This window comes from Hyalella azteca, unplaced genomic scaffold, assembly GCF_000764305.2.
Source record: "Hyalella azteca isolate HAZT.00-mixed unplaced genomic scaffold, Hazt_2.0.2 contig9922, whole genome shotgun sequence".
Taxonomy (NCBI): Eukaryota; Metazoa; Arthropoda; class Malacostraca; order Amphipoda; family Hyalellidae; genus Hyalella; species Hyalella azteca.
The window spans coordinates 250481-272102 of NW_025939978.1; the positions used below are offsets into that span (position 1 = coordinate 250481).

At 40.4% G+C, this 21622-nt stretch overlaps 1 protein-coding gene across 1 annotated transcript; it reads right to left on the reverse strand.

Moving 5' to 3' along the window:
* Window positions 1-137: 137 nt before the first annotated feature.
* LOC108671507 (broad-complex core protein-like) lies at window positions 138-15245 on the reverse strand. Its single transcript, XM_047882219.1, has 5 exons — window positions 15013-15245; window positions 11830-12012; window positions 9937-10763; window positions 8735-8991; window positions 138-1221 (listed from the first exon to the last, which is right to left on the reverse strand). Exons 2-5 carry the CDS (start codon window positions 12010-12012, stop codon window positions 1007-1009), a joined length of 1482 nt encoding a protein of 493 aa, XP_047738175.1. The 5' UTR covers window positions 15013-15245; the 3' UTR covers window positions 138-1006.
* Between the last annotated feature and the right edge of the window lie 6377 nt (window positions 15246-21622).

The following is a 21622-nucleotide window of genomic DNA, read 5'->3' on the forward strand; positions in this document are numbered from 1 at the left end:
AAATAAAAAAATTTGTATTCACAGGAATTTTATGAAGAGTATTTTAGTTATTTCGACAGAATTTAAATTGAATGTATGCAGTGAACCTCTGAGCGCCGATACCTTAGATAGATCACAAATTTTTATTGCACAACTGACATAAATCAAACAATCTCATGTCATTTTCTTATGTCGCCAATGATATATCACTTCTCTTCATTGCCCTCGATTCCATCAAGTAACTTAATTAAAACCTCCAGTGAGTCAACTTCGGTAAAATTAATGATTAAACATGACCTTTAACTTGTGCTTGTTGCTTTAACATCAATTGAATATTGCTACATATTACACATTATATTCTGAGCCTCCACAAGAAATTGATAGATAAGGCCAGGATTACCAGGAAAGTGGCTCAACCGATCACACTAGGGAGAATTTTGTCTCAAATTCTGCTCAATAGACTTACAACGCCTTGATTCAAATCACCGAGTATATTTAAAGTGCTATCTGAGATACTATGAAGCATAATTTCTTAGTTTCCCTTCACCTCGTCTTCCTTGACACGTACAAGTTTTAAAGAGCCTTGCATCAATTGATCTGAATCAAATCACCGAGTATATTTAAAGTTGTATCTGAGATACTATGAAGCATAATTTCTTAGTTTCACTTCACCTCGTCTTCCTTGACACGTACAAGTTTTAAAGAGCCTTTCTTCGATTGATCTGAAGGGAACAGTCGCCTTGCAGTGAGCCAGATTGAGGATAGACTGACGAACAGAATCCTTTTGGGAAGTAAACAAAGAGAAAAGTTTCAACAGGATAGAGTTCCTGAACGAGCAAGGATGCATTCACATTAACAACCCAAGCCAGGAAATATAATAACAGAAAACTAATAACAACATAAGCAACAACAACAAAAAGACAAAATGAGGATGGATGATCAATGGTCATACAAGTTAGGTTCAAGGTTAGAAAGCATGCAATAAAATATATTATTATAAGCAGCAGAATAGTTAATAAAGTATGGATCAAGGTTCCTTTCTGCCCCTGATATGATGAGCGCGATGAAGATGTTTATGGAGATACCATTTACTCTTGAACTTGTTGTTACAAATACGGCATTGAAAGCTAGGCTGAGAAGTAGGCATGTGAATGTTCTCAATGTGTTGCTTGAGGTTGCCGGGCGAGCTATAGGATCGCTTGCAGATGGGGCAGGGCAGCGGTTCAAAGCTGCGCATTATTCCTGCACAGAAGGAACAAAAGAAAAAAAAGCCATCAGCCACAATTAAGGCACGTAAGACCAGCCAAGGCATTACTGCACAGAGACAGATAGAGAGAAGGAGCCGCTACATCTTGTAGTTAACTAAGAGGCCTTTTTGTTAACACCTAACAAAAGCTCAACGCGCCACTTCATCTCAACTGCATTAGTTGTGCACCGAAACCTTTTCAGATGATTATTGATTTGTCAATTAATAATTTCCGGGAAGCAACATTGATTAGGTGAATTTTTAGTAGAATCACATATCCCGTTTGAAAAGAAATAATTTTAGTTTAGTAGCAGTTACTGGATCAGATATCGCAAATAAGAGTTACTGGTTGGTTTTCAGTAGTGGTACTGTTAAGTTATGTATTATTAAGTTGATTAAGTGACCATAGTGATGAGACAGCCTGAAGCTGCTAAGTGAGATCATAATGGGACAAATAACTAAGGCTTTGACGTGATCTTGTTACAATGCAAGGCTCACTCAAGCTTGCTTCAAAGTGTTCATATTCCTTGTCGAATTTTTAATTAAAAAATCAAATCAGAGGTATGAAGGAAAGTAACGGGAGTTATATACTGTGTTCTATCAACCATATATATTATCGTGGCAGGTTGAAGAAAGGTCGATAGGAGAGTTTTCTTGACCTATGTTCTAATGAAATTTCGAAAAAGGTAGTAGAACACTTCTACGCAAGCCAAAGTAATCCTTGAAACCGAATAGAAAACAAAGCAACATTTTTTTATTAATCAGTTATGATCTTCAGAATTAAAGTTTGTATGTATATTATTCAGTAGCGAGATCGGTGTTACTGAGTTGCATGAAATGGCGTGATGAGAAAAAATATTTCAACAGTAATTTATCAATGCCTAGCGGGGGGGCTTTTTAGGTACTAAATACTTCATAGGCATGAAAATATACACTAAAACTTACAATGAGCGTCTAGCATTCATGAAGTAAGGCATGAATATGTAGGCCATGAGATGAACAATTACAGAGAACACCTGTAGCATTTCTACATAGCACATATACCGTAACCCAACACTCAGAAGCAGCACTACAACGTCTACATGTGCAACACTCATTAAAAGAATAGAACACATAAGCTGCGCTGGAACAACAACAACAATTCGTGATATGTGTTTGTGCTATTCAACAGAAAAGAAACACAACATGCACTCGCGAGCATCACAAGCTATACTACTGTGTTGAACCCAAACATACTGAGGAAGAGAGTAGTACAATTCCAAGTTATATATCAAACATTTGGTGACGCGAGTTTTCCAGTCCAGTCCAATCTTGCACATTTCTTTTAATAACATAACATTTCCTCAGAAAAATCTGTAAAATTCAAAGTCTTGCACGGAGAATTATGTTCTCGGAAGTAAAAAAACCGGCGCCTAAGAATCCTTTTTTGAATTTATCGGAAAAGTAATGACTAATGATGAAGCAAGCTTATCTTGCACCGCACTATAAGTCGGCTCAAAAGGGAAGGTAATCTCCTACCGACGAAGACGAAATAATTTTGTATCTATGTGCAGAATAATAGAATAGAATGGAATAGAATAAGCCGAGCGTTGTGTAATATTGATGTCACGTACGATATATTCTGCAAACAAGAAGCGGCATTCACAATAAATCTTGCTACGACATTTGATAGGCGAATGTAAAATCTGTTAGGTGGGATCACTGTAAAACTATTTGTGATGTATATTTATAACACCCAAAGCTGAGTAGAACCAGCATTGATAGAATCATTCCGGGATGAAAAATACATGAAATACTCAGATTAAAAACACTTCAAACAAAATAGCATAAGAAAGGCAAGTGAGTGCATGAACCTACAAGACGAAACCGTGTCTGAATTTGAAACAAATCAGACTGACCCATGGAGGAGAAACCACGAATAGGAACTTGCAATGAACTTGGGTGCGTTGATACACGAATTCGTTGAGACACGAATACATTGATACACGAATTCGTAGAGACACGAATGCGTTGATACACGAATTCGTAGATACATGAATTTGTTGAGACGAATGCGTTGATACACGAATTCGTGGAGACACGAATGCGTTGATACACGAATTCTTAGAGACACGAATGCGTTGATACACGAATTCGTTGATACACAAGTGCACTGACACGAGTGCGTTGTCCTGTGTGAGAAGATGAGTGCGACTCAGCTGGTGCAAGTGGGATGACACGTACCATCTTAGCAAGAACGTCGATAATTAACTTCACGGTACGTTGAAAATAATTTCAAAAAATAATAATATTCATGAATGTTGCAGGAAAATAAAACTGAGTTAAATAACAGCCCGTCAACTGGCGAACTTAAAAATCGATAACGATTTCACCACATCGCTTCGTGCATTTCATGCGAGAGAACAAAGCGCTGCATACGAGACAACAGAGCGCTGCATACGAGACAACAGAGCGCTGCATACGAGACAACAGAGCGTTGCATACGAGACAACAGAGCGCTGCATACGAGACAACAGAGCGCTGCATACGAGACAACAGAGCGCTGCATACGAGACAACAGAGCGCTGCATACGAGACAACAGAGTGTTGCGTACGGGACAACAGAGCGCTGCATACGAGACAACAGAGCGTTGCATCGTTTGAATAAAAAAGTATCAGAGCACTATAATCTATTCCACAAAATTAGCATCATTCTTAACCTTTACGAGAAAGAAGCTAGGACTTCCGACAGATCAATTTAATTATGTTCAAACGAAACATATTAGCGTAATTAGTACTGAAGAACTTGAGTATTTTGGTGCCATTTTATTCTACAAATATTATTCAATTGAAACCTCTGACACGCTCGAAAAACAGCTGAATATCAATTATTCGATGGGCAAGCGAGGACAATTTTCACATCCCGGGCTAAATTTGAAAGGAATGCTCAAAACCGATTGCCACAGCTTTCCAAGATAGCAACTCAAGACGGCTGTTTCGATCCAAGGTAGCGTTTTCTGTTATGAAATGCATCGCAATAGTCACCTTCGCCTCCTATGGACTCCGTAATAAGCCAAGCCTTGAGCGCGACTAAAGGCCCTTTTCCACTATGAGACTCTGCACGACTGGCGCCTCAAAAACTGTCTTTTTCAGTCCAGACTGAGGCAGTCCGGACCATGAGACTGTCGCAACGGCGAGTCAAACGCCGTTCAATCTTGACTATGATTGAGCCGCATGCATGCGGGAGTGTCTCTGTGACTTCCGTCCAAGCAGGTTGTGTGTTGCTGACGCTCCAATATACTGACTGAAATGTCGCGCGCGGGAGAACGGTAGCCCAGATGGAACTCAGTCTCGATCCCAGTATATGAGCGTAGAGTGGAAACGCGCACGCCAGTTTTGAGGCCCAATCATGTGGCATAAGGTGCTTATACAAGGGGCGATTAGTTAAGTCGACTACAGTTTTGCAGGCTGAGAGCCAATACACGGAGAGTGTTTTCAGTACAGTGCGCCAGTGCGACGTAGGGAGTTGTCGAGTAAGGTGTGTGCACGGTGTAGGCAAGCGAGAGCTCCAAAGCTGTGCGCGCTACAGTGGGCAAGTGAGAGAGCGACGCAGCTGTCCTCAGCATGAAGGCCCAGCCGCTACTGGGCACACTAGAGTGACTCAGTGACTCGACTGCTTCAAAACAACTGGAGTTGCTCTGCGTGCAATGCACTAGCTATGTTGCCTCCGAAGACGTCAATCATCACAAATTTTAGTTGCGTCGACTAGTCGACGCAACTATTCGCCTGGTGTATAAGCACCTTTATTGGTCTCAGGCCAGTCTCAATCCTTCAGAATAAGTCCCATACTGAAAAAAGGCCTTAGTAAGAGTTAAAAACGTACTCAGACATTGGCAGTAATTCCTTCCCAAGATAACGCCAAAAAAATGTTATAAGCCGGATGAAAAACAATCTACCTGTAGCCGCAAAACGACAAGAAGGAATAAATTTGCAGCAGTCGTTCGACAGCAACCAAAACTCGCTTCTATATGAACACAATAACTTAAATATCCGTGTAAAATATCAAAAATTCACCGGAGGGTACCCGATTAGCATACGCTCCAACATAATGAGTGAAAACTTGAAACGGTTGGAAAATTTGTTCCGCTCTCGATTAACAGAATACCTACACAAAGCTTATTCATTAATGAAAAACAAAACCTGCACAATTCGGGCATTGTTTCATTTCCTTGTGTCAAGTAAATGTAAGAAATTCGCTAAACCAAGGATGCGTCGAACGAACAGTACTTTTGGCTTCATTTCATAGTGGAAAGATTCTTGAAAGAGACAGTTATAACTTCAATTGGCAAATAAATAACTCAGTAGTGTGAAATGAAAATCTTTTTGCAACATAATTAGATAATCAAGTTTAATGAGTTCTGGGCAGAACCGTCCACTTGCTTCGCGTTCAAATCGTCCTTTCATGCCGGGAATATAACCCAGGCCACCGGGACGATAGTGAGATATCCAACCCACTAGACCACATGTAATTACGGACTTGGTGGCAATTTACTTTGCAACGGGCGAAGCAAAACACACAGGCATGGAATGGCCTCGATCATCCATCAGCACGATGACGCACTACGCTCCATATGCTGACGCAACGCTGCGATGTTTTGGTCCATCAGCCTTAGCATGCGCTAACATAAATACGGTCATTTTGTTTACCGATATATTAACCGTGGTCAATGCGATTCTTGTCAATGCAAAGTCTTGGTAAGCAGGGTTACTGTCGGCGATTTATTTAGCGATTAAAGGCCACTCGTCGATATTCAAGTAAAGGTCGTTTACCGCGCACGCTAAGTTCTATAAACTGCTCCTAAGTTTCAATTAAAATTCACTTCGTAAAGTAAACATCAAATGCCGAGCAAGTAAGGCAATATCAAAAGTGCTCCAAATTAAACACAGATGGCCCGTATTGAAAGCAACTAAGAGCGTGCTGCTCAACTGATGCATATATATAGCGCTGAATTTAATGTCTTCGCAAACCCATTCAAATTTCATGTACAGATCAAAATGTAACAAGGATTAATCGAATGTTTGTCTTGGTTGGTAAAATGTCCAGCAACAAACTAATTCGCATTCAGAGCTTAATCTCCACAAATTAATACGGCGATTTTCAAGATCGGATATTCACCCAAGATCAGGTAATGAGACAATATAACGACGAACCCACAGCACGCGGAAAAACAACATTTCACAACTCGTGCAGTAAGATCAGGCAGTAAAATAACGTGGTAAAGTGCCTGCTTCACTCTGTGCTTCAACTGCCTAAATAAAACAAAAAAGTAACGTCATACGAGACGTTGACACGACGAAAAAATTTGTATTTCCAGTGATGAACGATGGGCGACGTCCCGTGCTAAGATATATCAAGCCGGAGCATGGAGGCAAACTGAACTTGTTGTGGCAACCTTCTTCGCATTTCTTACACAAAATATCGTTCGAATATAGTCAATCTTTTAATTAAAAAACGCATCAAATAGTTCCAAACTTTTGGATTAAATTACAGATGTTGATTTATGTCACTAAGTGCACTAGTCGCGATACATCACGGATACATTAGCATTTGTGTACTAATAAAATCAAAGTTCTTAAGATGAGAATCCACAAGGCTAGAGAGTAAAGATGTAAGGTTGAGCCACAGAATTCGTTTGCCACGATGCGAACGTAGCTCTCATAATAACCCATGCAAGAGCCAGGCGAATGGGTGAACATCTTATGGGTTACCTTAATATATAATCTCTGATCCACGGAGCATTCACGTCTATAAGATTTTAAAAGGTCTTGTGCAAAATACTTAGTGAAAAAAAATTAAAAAGTGATATTATCAAGAATAACAATACAAAATAACACTGCTTTGAGGTCGAGACGCTTAAATATTGCAGTCTTTAGAACAAAAAGGTTATTTTAAGGCCGACATAATTATTTAGAATATTTTGGCTCACAATTTCCTCGAGCATTTCTATTTGAACACCAAGAAAGTCCCCAAGTTTTTGAGCACTGCGGAACACGATCCCTGGATTGAGCATCAAACCGAGTTTCCAAAGTTCCCCTCGATTAAACACAAACAAAAGCGAGGGCGATTTGGTATTGCTTTCGAGAAATACATTCGAGAATTTTAGGCAGCTGGCCAGAGATTCAAGCACAGTAACTCACATACAGTCGAACCTAGACCACACGTGAAATAAAGCACCAAACAAGATATTTAGGATAATAATTTATTCATCTGTCACTACGCCTGAACGACAGTACTAAGCATCGGGAGAGACGAACAGATCTATGCAGTTTACAGGATACGGCTATTTGGATATGTCCTTTGGTGGCGAAGGGCGTCGACATATTGAACTCAAAATAAAAATTTGTTCTCATTCAGGTTTTGATTAAAGCTTTTGAACGAAAATAATGTATCTTTTTGTAATGAATACACTACTTTATATCATACACTTGCGTTGTATAATTATCAATTTTTCAATATAAGACTTATCAGTCCCTGACAGTTTGTTCCCACAATTAATATAAAACAATTGAACAATCTGTAATTGGTCGATACGACTCATTTGCAGCTCAATTTATAAGTGTGTCCCCTCGACAGAAAAAAAATACTCAATCCATAGAAAAGTACAAACTCCTTTACAACTTGGAAGAGCCCATTACTCAAATCCCAGTCTGAAAAACCGACAATTTATTTCATAACCAAGGCTTGAATGACTAGTAATTCTAGAAATGCTTCTCTTTGACTTTCCCAATTGTTTTTCGGACAAAACGTCGAATCAATAGCACCAACACTCGCTGCATTGAGAAGTCCCTAACAAATTATTTATGAATTATTGTTCGAATGCTGAAATGAGCCGACCATAACGATATTGCTCATATCGGACTCAATATTCAATATTCGTCAACGCATAGACGCAGAGAGTGTAGTAAACTCTGGGGGAATTGTCCATAAACGACGATGTAAAATAAGCAGAAACTACGTTAGTTTGTGTGTAAATACCTTTTTTGGTTATAACTCCTCCTAGTTCTGGATGCAATTCTGCAACGCAAGAGTGAGTAACAGTAGAGGTTCTAGCTGCTAGTTCCTCGAAAATTCCATTAAATTAGGTATATAAATCTTACAGCGTTTGTAACCTCTTCGTAAAAATAGAGTTCCTTTACAGTAAATACCGCCTTTATGATAGTAGCTTATAACGAATAATTTGACTCGAGAAATTATATAAAGCATCTGCATCATTCATTTGCTGCACTTTAATAAATGAAATTACTGCGCTCTAGTCAGCTCAATTCTAGCCTCGTGTGTCCAGGCTGTAGCATAGAACTCTCTCCCACCATCTCCACTTATTTCAACTAAACCTCATCACTTAAGATCTCTGATAATTAAAATACATAGGAACCATGCTATGGAATATACTCGTTGAACAATCAAGACGTGAATGCTACGCGAGCAGATCAAGATTTGATTAATAATACGATAATAAAGTTATAACTCACCGGCCAGATGAGATTCCTGTGATGGAGGAGGGCGATGCATGGCGTGCTGCTGCTGCTGCATGGATGACGGGGGAGACGATGATGGCTGTTGCAGGGCCATGCTGGAGGGAGGACCTGCTCCCGATGCAGGTACCCTCAGGCCCGGTATGAGTAACGAGGGCCCCCCGTTGTCAGCGGAAGGGTCGTGGGGGTCGAGTTCACCGTCGCTGCCGACGCTGTTGTTGTCGTCGGGCCAGCCAGGGCTTGCCATTATACATCTTTAATGCCCACCTCGCAATTATTCATATTTTACGTCGGTCTTGTCATAATGATATTTTCGATACAACAATACCATGGGCTTTTGTATCTGCCTAGCTTTTAAACACAAGCCAGCATTAAACTCTATCAACATTGTCAACAGGGAATAATCCACATGGTTGAAATAATTTTGCACGATGAAATGACAGGAAATTCTTAAATTGTGCTCAAAATGAAAATGAAAACAATCGTAAACTTATACATAATGCCAGGCAAATACAGCAAGTGCTCCAGACATTTTCCAGAGATATTAACATAGGGTATCGTATATATAGTGTAACTACACATATATCACAGTAGCGATTTACACAGATATCACAGTACGCGTCACAGCTACAGTACACAGTAGCTATATAGTCCGGGTCTCTGTAACGGGTCTCTGTCTTCAAAATACTAAAACTTCCGGCAACATTCAAATTATGAATTAATATTTCCATAATTCTCCTAATAATTCAATACTACAGAAATGAGCCAAATTCTCGTCAGTTAAATCATATCTTAGATATTCAATTACACGAAAGCTTTAGACGAACAAATATTTTAGATTAAAGACGAATTCAATACCTAATTATAACTAATCAATCGCTAACAATATCGCTTACATGTACCAATATTCAGGTGAATATAGAGTGAAAATAGCTCATCAATAGCCATTATGAATCATGATCTACAGAGATCATGATTATACAGAGTGAACTTGGATAAGATAATTTCAAGAAATTTAAATTCCTGAGGAGAGAAAAAAAGTATTATACGGGAATTACTCTCTAACCATAAAGGCTAGCATGAGTCTCACCTTTAATGCTAGCACGAGTCTCACCTTAAAGGCTAGCATGAGTCTCCCCTTAAAGGCTAGCCTGAGTCTCACCTCAAAGGCTAGCCCGAGTCTCACCTTAAAGACATACTGCATGTGATGTGAGGGAGGGGAGGAAGGAGCGAGAGAAGGAGGCCTGGATGTATGCACCCCCAGGTCCCCGCCGTTAGCGTTGGCCCCATGAGAAGCTACAGTGCCACTGAGGTGACGTTTCCTGGAGTTGGAGGATAGGTCATGTGCGAGCTGCTCGTCTCCTGCGTCAGCATCGTCGTCAGGAGTAGGCAGAGCTCGGGAGTCTGAGGAGACTGCAGCGGAGGAGCCATTACTGGGGTAATAGGAGCGAGTAGGAGAATCTGGACTCGGTTCTCTGCTGCTGCTGTACTTCAAGCGCTTATTGCAGCGCTGTGGAGGAGAGCATCGCTCCTTTATTTTAGTGTCATTGTTGACCGTGAGAGGCAACGGCTCATGTTCATCATTACTGGCTGCTTCACACTTGGTGTTGGTGTCTATAAGTCCAAGGCTACCAGATGATCGCGAGTACGCAGGACTACACTGCCGCTTGCTGGAGTCCAGTAAAGCATTGGAGTGTAAAGACGAGCCGACCAAAGGCGGCATGTGGGATGAGAGTGAACCCAGAGGCAGGCTTCCTATAGATGAGTTGAGAGCTAGCAAGTCTACAACAGAGTTGGTGACGGCTGCTGCAGCTGCTGCAGCCGCTGCCACCTGCTGCACTGAGCTGGGTGGGGCCGGGGCTTCTGCAAGGCCTCGGACCTTGAGGGCCTCAGCAGTGCGCAGGAAGGCCCCAAGCTGTGCCTGTGATACGTTCACCTCCCCTGCGTACATGAACTCCAGCAGGCCCCGCATGTGGACGTAGCCAACATCACGCAGGATGATGATGGGGTGGCTGCAGGGGTTGCCCTGTACATAACATGTTATTCAGTCAATGAATTGCTTAATAAATGGCACAGAAGAAAGAAGCTTGCTACTTAATTCATCAATAAATTGACAAAGTAGTAACTTGCTACTTACTTCATCAATAAATTGACAAAGTAGTAACTTGCTACTTGCTTCATCAATAAATTGACAAAGTAAACACAAAAAGTTTGCTACATGCACATAATACTCCCAAGCATGACTGGATATAAGCTATAACATGAAATCAACTCTAACCTAATGTATAAAATAAGTCAATTAACAGCAAAATCCAGTAATAACAAGCTTACATGTTATGATATTCATTCATTTTGAATAAACTGTCCTGCTTTGTGTTAGAATGAATTTAAGGTTTCCTTATGCATCAGAGCTTACTATCTTTTGGTCTAGCAAGCAGCATAAAGAGTAACAGGATGTAATGGAAAAAGCTCTTTCACTCATTGCATTCTGCCAATATGTATTGAAGCTCAATGTTACATCCTCATTGCCACATAGCTTAAGTAATTCAGTCCAAGCTTGAACTACATGTAAAATTTAACCAGAACAAGGATATAATTGAATGAGTAGAAATCTATGTTCAAAGCCTATATCTATAGATTGCTGAGGCTACCCTATGTAAATAAAATGCGACAAAAACCACAAGAATTAATACAGATCAAATTGTTTGGAAGACAAATTTTAGATCTTTTTAATTAATCTTATGTGTATATTTTTCAATTAATTTTTTACAACTCATCTTATGTGTGACGTGCCCTCAAAGTTCATTTGAACCAGATGCCATGATAGAGGCTTGTAGAATAACAATAATCTGGGAATAACAAGACATGTTCTGCTTGTTCCTGGTTTAGTAATATAGCCATTAGTCTTTAGATAGAAATAGAGGCTCATTAGATAGAGGCTACCCAATGTAAATAAAACGAGACAAAAATTGCAGGAATTAATACAGATCATATTGTTTAGAAGAAGAGTTTTATACGTGGTAATTGTGAGACATGTTATTCTTGTTCCTGGTTTATTAATATAGCCACTAGTCTTTAGATAGAAAGCTCACCTGCAAGAGGTCTTTGAAGTAAGGGCTGCATGCAGACAAGACAACTTTGTGGGCCTTGAGTTGCTGTCCATCGCACGCAAGTGTGACGTCAACAAAATGTTCGCCTTCTCTGAGCACCTCAAACTCCGCGGTGATGTTGGTGCGGTAATTGTTCCACCGCAAACAAAAGTGTTGCTCAACCATCTGAAAAAAACCTAACTAGTTAATGGAGCTTTTATGGGAAAGAATGTACTCATAATATTGAGAAATGTTTCAAGTAAAATAATGAAAGAAGTTAATAATTGTTTAATCAAAAATGAGTATAAGATTGTACCACCTAATGAGCAACAACCATCAGTCATTTTCATTGATATACCTAATTAGGTTGTCAATGCTTGTAAAACTAGTGCTCGTAAAACTCAACACTAGTTTTACAATTTAAACCCAACATTTCTCGTCTCTTTGTAAGTGTGTAAAAATTATCATCTAAATCAGCAACCTCAATTCATGGACGTCAATTGTAACATCAAAAGTTCTAATAAAATTTCCCATGTTTTTGAATATTTAGCTTCAAAAGGCAGCATAGAGGAATTGACAGGATTAGCAAAACAGAAAGTATCAAAAAAAATTTCAGTAAAAAGACATAAAAGCAATGATTTCTTCAAGTGAATAGATCAATTAGAAAACAGTCGGCCAGCAAAATATTACCCATTATCTCTTAACTGGTGTAGATGAGGGTTTATAGACAAATATAAAGTAGGAGAGACTCAAATTAAAGAATCTAAGTGATGTTTGGATAAACCAGCTGGCTGAACAGGACTCTCAAATATGAAGAAATCTTTATATGAAACTTTATTATCCATTGTCTATCCATCATTTATTGTTACACGATTACAATACATGCACCACCAGTTTTGTGCACCAATCAATCCTGAATGGAGCATATTCAAGTAAAACCACACATCACACACAGATTAAAGCATGTTATCCGTAACCAGCCCATGACATTATCTCACCTCTCGAGGTCAAAGAACAGCAAATAAATATTATGGGCTTTACACCACCATACATGAGAGCAAATAGCCTAATGATTGTCCACCATTGAACATTACATTGAAACATTACTTCATATCCTAACTATATAGCTTGAACTGTAACCAGCAAAAACTGACAACCGTCAACTGGGGTGCCTTAGGCCAACGTTTATGATTTTGTTTTGTTGCTATTTGTTTCTGTTGTAGTTGTGTTATGTTTTTGAAATGAAATGGTATCCAATGTAGTTTTTTTCTCATCTACCAATTGGAAACTGTTTTGTTTCATTAATTGTATATCCTGCTTGCCCTACACAACTGAATGACACAGAAAAGAAAAATCTGAGTGCAAACTATAGTGGTTTTGTCAATCTTATTGGCAATCGCCAATATGGCTATTGTTTGGGTGCAACATGGACCTGCTTGGCGCTGAACCAAAAGACGAATGGGTGGTGACTGTATGGGTGTGATTGCGATAGAGTGGGAGGAAAAACTTAAAAAGAGTGGAAAAGAAAAATGAATAAGCAAGTGAAAGACTATGGGCTGAAGGTGTGGAAGCAAGGAATGGAGGGAAAGGATGTACATACATGTTGAATTAAAGGAGGGAAGATAAATGTTTTCTATGTGATGGGGATGAGAAGGAAACTGAGGAGCACTTGTTGATGGAATGTGGGGGCGCATGAGAGAGTGTGACAGTCTACGATGGAGGTGATTCTGAATGAGGGAGGTGATATTAACAAAGTGGGGTATGAGAGAGCAAATGAAGAGTGGATGGCAATTATTGTGGGTCTGTCTAATTAAGCAACTGCGGCTATGTCTAAGAGTGTGAAGAGATATTTGGAGAACATGTGGAGGATGAGTGAGAGGAGGAGGATGATATGAGTGGGGTCTTGAGGAGTGGAGGGTTGAGAGAGGGGAGGGTGCTCAGGGTGGGAAGACAAAGGTGACCAAGCTGAAAGTTTTAGTACATTGTTTCTGTATTGTTAGGATTTTGCATAACAAAATCTTTTATTTTTTTATTTTAGGATAGCAGTAAATATATTTTAATTGAACTTTTTGTTAATATACTAGTGAAAGAGCTTTTATGCAGCATGTATGACCAATTTAAAGGTCATGACCAGAGGTCAGCAGTCAGCATGCATCCAATTCCAATATTTTGTTGTAGTTCATTAGCACTATATTATATAAATTAGGTATAAAGTGCACCAGACATATTTACCAATTATGCCTTCTATTTGGCATGGTATAATGGTTCTTACCAGTAGCCTCTTTGCAACTCTTTCAGCAAATTCAGTAACAGTATAGAGAATACTAGAGAAATAGATCATCACAATGACTACTAGCCATAATGGCAAATCAGAGAGTTTTTTAGACTCTTCCTCAAGTTCATTTTTGAGTGCTATTAGTAGACCAGTAAAGTATCTTGGATACCAGAATATCATACATAAGAAATCTGTCAAAATCTTGAGTAAATGAGGAAATTAATAATGAACTGTTTCTAAAAAATCACTTGTTTGCCACTATGCTACTAGCTACTAGTGTACTACTACTAGGATAACAATGAAACTAGGCAAATCTAATTTTTCATAGCAACAAAAATAGATTAGTGATGCAATATTTCCTGTAATTTCTCCATACTTTCCCACAACCACTTTATTTATGATATTAAAACAAATTTTTTCATCATCCAAATTACAAAGTACAGGCATGAAAATTAAGAATTGGAGATTTGGAGTGTTTGTCTCATAATGATCCCAACTTCTTCAAAGAAGCAATAGAATTTCTCACAGGCACGGCATTTTTATGAAATCAGGAGTAAAATTGAACATGCTTAAAGATGTACAGAGCAAAATAATGTAATCTCAAAGTAGTCAAAGATAATGACGGATTTGTAAGTACGACGGAACGCAATGATTGGCGGAAAATTGATCAATAATAACTAACCTACTTTCCCACCACCACCATCTCCGCTCACAATCGTCAGTCGATTGTATGAAGAACCTCGTCGTCATAATCATGAAAAAATCAGTATTCTATACAACTTATGATAAACGCAAATTCAGCCAATATACTTTGTAAAATCAACTTACAATCCATGGAAAAGATTAAACGCACAGAGCTTCCACTGCCAGAGCGTTGTTGCTGTGTCGTGTATATACATGTAAAATCTCACCTCAAGAAATTTGGACCGCTTAAGCACCTCCAACTCCTATGGCACCTGAAAGTCACCTTCACTGCTCTATGGGTACTCAAGTACCCATTACTGTACAAAAAATAAGGCGGTTGGCAGTGATTTTTAAACTTTAATTGGTAATTTAATAGGACTCATTCCTCCCACCTCCCTCGACCAACCCCGTACATCCGGGAACTTCATGAACAGTGCTGACAACTGCGCAGAGATGCGTATTTCCCTATAGCAAGTGAACAAATGAAAAAAATTATGGTTTCCTTAATGAGCTAGAAATTCTTTACATGAAGAAACTCAGTGTTATTGTCAGGCTCTGAATATTTGGACGATAAGTTCGATATTCATGAGCTACATGTACGTATTTCTCTTCAGGACTTGAAAAACAAGCCTCAAACAAAGCTTCGCAAGTAGCATCAGTAGTATTTTCATAGCATGTATTAATCTTATCCATCTTTAATCTATATATCTTAATAACTGGTCATTGAATGGAAGTGCTAAGGATAGCGAAACGGAGATCAAAGTTTGGTTAAATTATTGCGGTAATTTGCAGCGAGAAGAAGTGTTGTCGCAATGAACTTTCAATATGAACTTCACAGTCCACTTTAACAATCATATTAATTTAGAGCTTAGACGATGAAAAAAAAAAGTTTGCGAACGAGTCGATGGGTTGCCATCTTCCAGACTTGCTCGAATTGCTGGTTGAAGTTGTGGTCCTGCATTGAAATCTTTCATTAATTTCTCCCGAGGGCTCGCTTCTTGAGAGTGTAGGATGGGTTGCTGCGGTGCTGAGACACTTGTGGTACTCCCATCTGTGGGATCTATAATGGAGCTGCAGGTCCTGGTAGTGGTGGATGACAGAGCTGTCCGGCTACGGGAATTGGCGGCAAGGGCCAACTGGGCCTTTACTTTTGCCAGACAATTTCTTCCCCTCTGAATTTGCTGGTCTTCAGTTTCCTGTAACAAAATGTGTTGGTTGCATAAAAATTAAAGATAAGTTAGATTCGTTGCCATGTTTTTGTTAGATGGTAATTTATCCGCCATAGCTGATAAAGTTTGTGACTGACCACACGGCAGGCGGAAAAAATAAGTTGTTTGATTCTGTTAAATTTGCGATTGAATTCTCTGGGCACTTTAGCCTGATGAAAACCATTCTCCATAAATAACGGGGAATTATAAATATTTTTATCAAAATCTAAAACAATCAACTCCGTGTTGAAATATCGTGTCTCTACTTCTACCATTCTCAAGTTCACACACTTTGTCCCAACTTTTAAGAAGCCATGCTCCAATGGAAAAGACTACATTTTTTTTAAGTTAGACTTTTCTAAAGACTTGTGTCTTTGAATTTTTTAATCTCTCTGCTGCAGTAGAACGTATGAGGTACAATATTTATTTGTTAGTACTGATGGAGGACAAGTTGCGGTAGTCAACGATGGTAACGAGCAATCCAACTTTGGCCTAGAAATCGAAGTAAGTTCGCTCCCAAGCGTGTGGGAAGACGATCAATCTTTAAACCAAATTCTTTTATATTTCCATCGAAGCTATTACCTTGTCGAGCAGTTTGATCTGTTGAACTAGCTGGCTCAGGACGCTGAAGCATCGCTGAAGCTGGAAGTCTTGCAGCCTCTCGCAGCAATACTGCGCTAGCTCCGCACGCGCCTCCTTCAGCGCGTCTCGTGCTGCGCGCACCCTGTCGACTTCGGCTATATCTTCAGCCAGTTGATCTGAAATGATATTTTATTGAAAACTGTGGTTTACATGTACGAATGTGATAAGCATTTAATGTAAAAAGTCAAGCATTTTTTGTCCAGCGCGCCTGCCACCGCATGCACGCTGCCGACAGTGGCTGACGCAGTCGCCAATCGCCAGTTGATCTGAGATAATATACTCGGTAATAACCATGCTGCACGGAAACTATAACATTACCAACATTGTGGTCATATACGCGGCATGTTTTTCAAGTAGATACCGTTTGGAATTAAAAAACACGTGCAAAGATATCGCAATAATTTTATTTTTTACATGGAAGCATGTACCTTAATCTACTTTTCTACCGAATTTCGGTGAATATTAAGGCACTTGTCATAACCTGACACCAGTTTTTGAATACCCTCTTGATAAAATTCTGCCGCCTGACTCGTTAACTACTGCATCACATATGTTTTGACTTCGTTATCGCCTTGAAGACGCCGACGGCCCAGGTGTTACTTGGAGTGCAGGAACAACTGGTAGGCGCTGGGAGCCAGATCAGGGCGATCCAGATCCACGTTTTGCACCAAATCTTAACGACCGAAGGACGCCCACTCCGTTCTTCATCATGCACATTTGTGCGGCCATCTTTAAATGCTCCCACCCATTTCCTTACCATTCCATCAACCATAATGTTTTGTCCGTCAACTTAAACGATCTCGCGATGAATATCGATCGGTTTTACGCCTACAGCGCTAAGAAATCTTATAACAGCCCGTACTTCACAATCAGCGGGACTCACGATTGTCGGAGGCATCTTCAACACTCTGTAAACACCGTATAGAATAAAGAATCAGACTGTAATGGCGTCAGTGCTTTATGCGTAGACAAGAGATGTAGGTAACCAGCGCGCATGCGCGGAACGCCGACCGTAGCGCTGCGGCGGCGGAATGGCAAAACGGTTCTTACTTAAAAAAGGTTCGCCTGCCGAAAGACCACCACTGACTGCCCTGGATGTAAGGGTACGCACACATGCAGTGAAAGCAGGTTGCCAGCGTGCTGGTTACCTGCTCAGGCTGGCGCCTGAAACCATAGAATACAGAAGAATATTCGTATAGGTTTTCACAATGAGCACTTACATTATTGTCATATGTTCATTCTTATGGCAGGTTGGAGCAGGTTGCCCGCGCGGGCAAACCTGCTTTCACCGTGTGCGTATCCTAATGGACCATCATGATTCCTGCCTTCCGGAACGTAGCCTTCAACACTTCTAGACAATCATATCTAGGCCGTGCGTCGAACCAGCCCTCGGTCGAACGGCCACTCTTCGAACGACGATAAATTTTGGAACAGACTATGCCAACTGAAACCTAACCTCAGATGAGTGAAGCTAAAATAACGTATTTTAACGATGCCCGGAAGTCGTATTCGATCAGCGGTCTGGTGGTGCACGGAGGGTTTTATGCAAGGCCGGAGGAGGACAAAGCCGAGTGCATGGTTGAACTACCTATATAAGGTTGACCCACGAGAAGTTCCGTCTTTCAGTTCAGCCTTCTTGTTACGCCACGTAGATCGAGAAACGTAAACAAACCCGTCATTCCCACGACGGATTGGTTGACTGGTTTGATCGCATTTCGGTGATTGGTTAATACCCGTGACGTCACTGAGATCAGTGACGTCACAGGCGATCAACGAACTACATCCGCAAAAATGGGCTTCTGATGGGTCAATCTTATAATAGTTCAACCATGGCCGGGTGGTTCACAGCTGATTGGTGGATGTCCGGAGAGATCCAAGGAGTTCGATTCAGGGCTTATTGGTGCACAAAATTGGTGGTGCACGGCTGCGCTCCCATTAAAAGACATGCCTCGTATATTGCACTGCGTTGAAGATGATGTCATGCTCTGATAAATAATAACTAATCCCCATCAAAGCATCGTCCGTTGTTTCAAATAATCCAAGGAAACCTCAAATAGTGGAGTCTACCATACAGGCGAACCGCAATGTCGCAGAGATTTATTAGAATTAGAGTCGAGCCTCTTTTCGTCTACGACACTCCAAGTTCAATTTTCACAAAGTGTGACATAGGAAATTATTTATTCAAATTTCTGTCAAAAACTCGTACTAAATGTTGGCCCAAAAGTCTCAAGTTATTCCAAGTGATGGAAAATTTGTGTCGTGTAATGAAAGGTACGAAGACATGACAAAACAGTATAGTTCAATCATAGTTAATAAAAATCTTTTAAATAAAGTTACAGAAGTTAAAAAATTTATATTTAGTTTCGCAGTATCCATTGTAAATGAATTTAAAATGAGTGTTATAAATATTAATGGATTTTATAGAAATATTACTGTATTGTAATCGTTTTTATAAATATGAATTTATTTATATATATATAATATGAAAAAGATGTATGACTCACCCTTGAACCTGCTCTGCAGCTGCTCTGAAGCGCTCAGAAGCTGTGCTCTGAAGCTTGCCAAATCCTGCTCAGCCTGAAGCAATTTTTTTTCGAGCTCCGTCTGATCCAACCTGTAAATAATCGGTTTTACTTTTAAAATATGCCCTTTTTGAGTTTTTGATCTGGTTAATTTTTGGAGAACTGTTTATAACAATTGATATTTTGGCAAAAATCAAGCTCGGGCATCATTTTACTTTCAATCAATGCCAAATGCACTCCCTTAAAATTCGCGGTCTCCAATAATTTCAGCTAAGCACAAATCCACGACCTCATTCCATTACCCGCTTCCTTCCTGCAATCCTCTTACACAAACTATCGTCATTATATTTGCATTTTTGCGCACCCACAATGTGCGCTTAGAACATTTTGAAAAAAATAATACTGAATTAGTTAGTATTGCTTCATCACGGCACTCAAAATTCAATAAATGAGCTGTTACTAGCCCATTCTCGATGCCCAGGGCCTATACTTTCAAAAAAAAGTTAAGTGATCGTAAGTTCATCAGCCAATCATTGACGGCCTTTCAAGCAAAATTCACCAATAATAGATAAGAAAATAGAGCGTAAGTACTTACGTTCACTCACTCCAGGCTCTTAAGTCTACGTAAACCCAATCAAGTAGCCTGCGCATCATACACACTCACTGAGCCCACTCAATAAATTCTCTCACCAAGCACACCTTCAGAGCGCCCACTCACTGAGCCCACTCAATAAATGCACTCGCCAAGCACACCTTCAGAGCGCCCACTCACTGAGCCCACTCAATAAATGCACTCGCCAGCACACCTTCAGAGCGCACACTCACTGAGCCCACTCAATAAATCCACTCATCAAGCACAAGCGCCCACTCAATAAATCCACTCATCAAGCACAAGCGCCCACTCAATAAATCCACTCATCAAGCACAAGCGCCCACTCAATAAATCCACTCATCAAGCACAAGCGCCCACTCAATAAATCCACTCATCAAGCACAAGCGCCCACTCAATAAATCCACTCATCAAGCACAAGCGCCCACTCAATAAATCCACTCATCAAGCACAAGCGCCCACTCAATAAATCCACTCATCAAGCACAAGCGCCCACTCAATAAATCCACTCATCAAGCACAAGCGCCCACTCAATAAATCCACTCATCAAGCACAAGCGCCCACTCAATAAATCCACTCATCAAGCACAAGCGCCCACTCAATAAATCCACTCATCAAGCACAAGCGCCCACTCAATAAATCCACTCATCAAGCACAAGCGCCCACTCAATAAATCCACTCATCAAGCACAAGCGCCCACTCAATAAATCCACTCATCAAGCACAAGCGCCCACTCAATAAATCCACTCATCAAGCACAAGCGCCCACTCAATAAATCCACTCATCAAGCACAAGCGCCCACTCAATAAATCCACTCATCAAGCACAAGCGCCCACTCAATAAATCCACTCATCAAGCACAAGCGCCCACTCAATAAATCCACTCATCAAGCACAAGCGCCCACTCAATAAATCCACTCATCAAGCACAAGCGCCCACTCAATAAATCCACTCATCAAGCACAAGCGCCCACTCAATAAATCCACTCATCAAGCACAAGCGCCCACTCAATAAATCCACTCATCAAGCACAAGCGCCCACTCAATAAATCCACTCATCAAGCACAAGCGCCCACTCAATAAATCCACTCATCAAGCACAAGCGCCCACTCAATAAATCCACTCGTCAAGCACAAGCGCCCACTCACTTGGCAGCCTTCGCGACGCCCGCTAAGTCTCGCGCGACGCCGGCGACGCAGGCGGCGGAGGTTGAGTCGTCGTGGAGAACCCGCAGCGCCGTGGGGGCGCCGCCCTCAGGGCGCCCCGCGGCCCACAGCAGCGCCAGGCTCTCCATGCGGAAGCCAGCAGCGTTACCCGCGTAACTGCCCTGCAGTAACCAATATAAGACATTCTCACACGAATGTTTTGCAGTGAACACGTGTACGAGTTTAGTTAATCATGATGAATTATCTCAATCAATCGTCAGTTATGGAAAGATCGGGTTCCAAAGGCCGGATGAATCAAGTCACGATAAATTCAAGAATCGGCAACAGGCCATGGGCCTATTTCTTCAATGCCGACACTTCTATTCTATTATATTATATGATGTTTATGATGTTTATGATGTTTATGAACAGGCCATGGGCCTATTTCTTCAATGCCGACACTTCTATTCTATTGTATTCTATAACCTTCCAAAATGTAATGAATAGGTTTCAAAAATAGTATATTCGAATTTTTAACCACATTTTCCTCTGCATAACTCCCTATTTTGCGATAATGCCAATTTTTTCATTAATATAAAATAATGGAAAAGGAAACATTTTCAGAAAGAAATTTCTGTATAGAATTCACTTTAATTTCTTCAAAACAATAGCTTGTCCTAAAGGCACTTTTTACTCACGGAGTTGAGGAAGT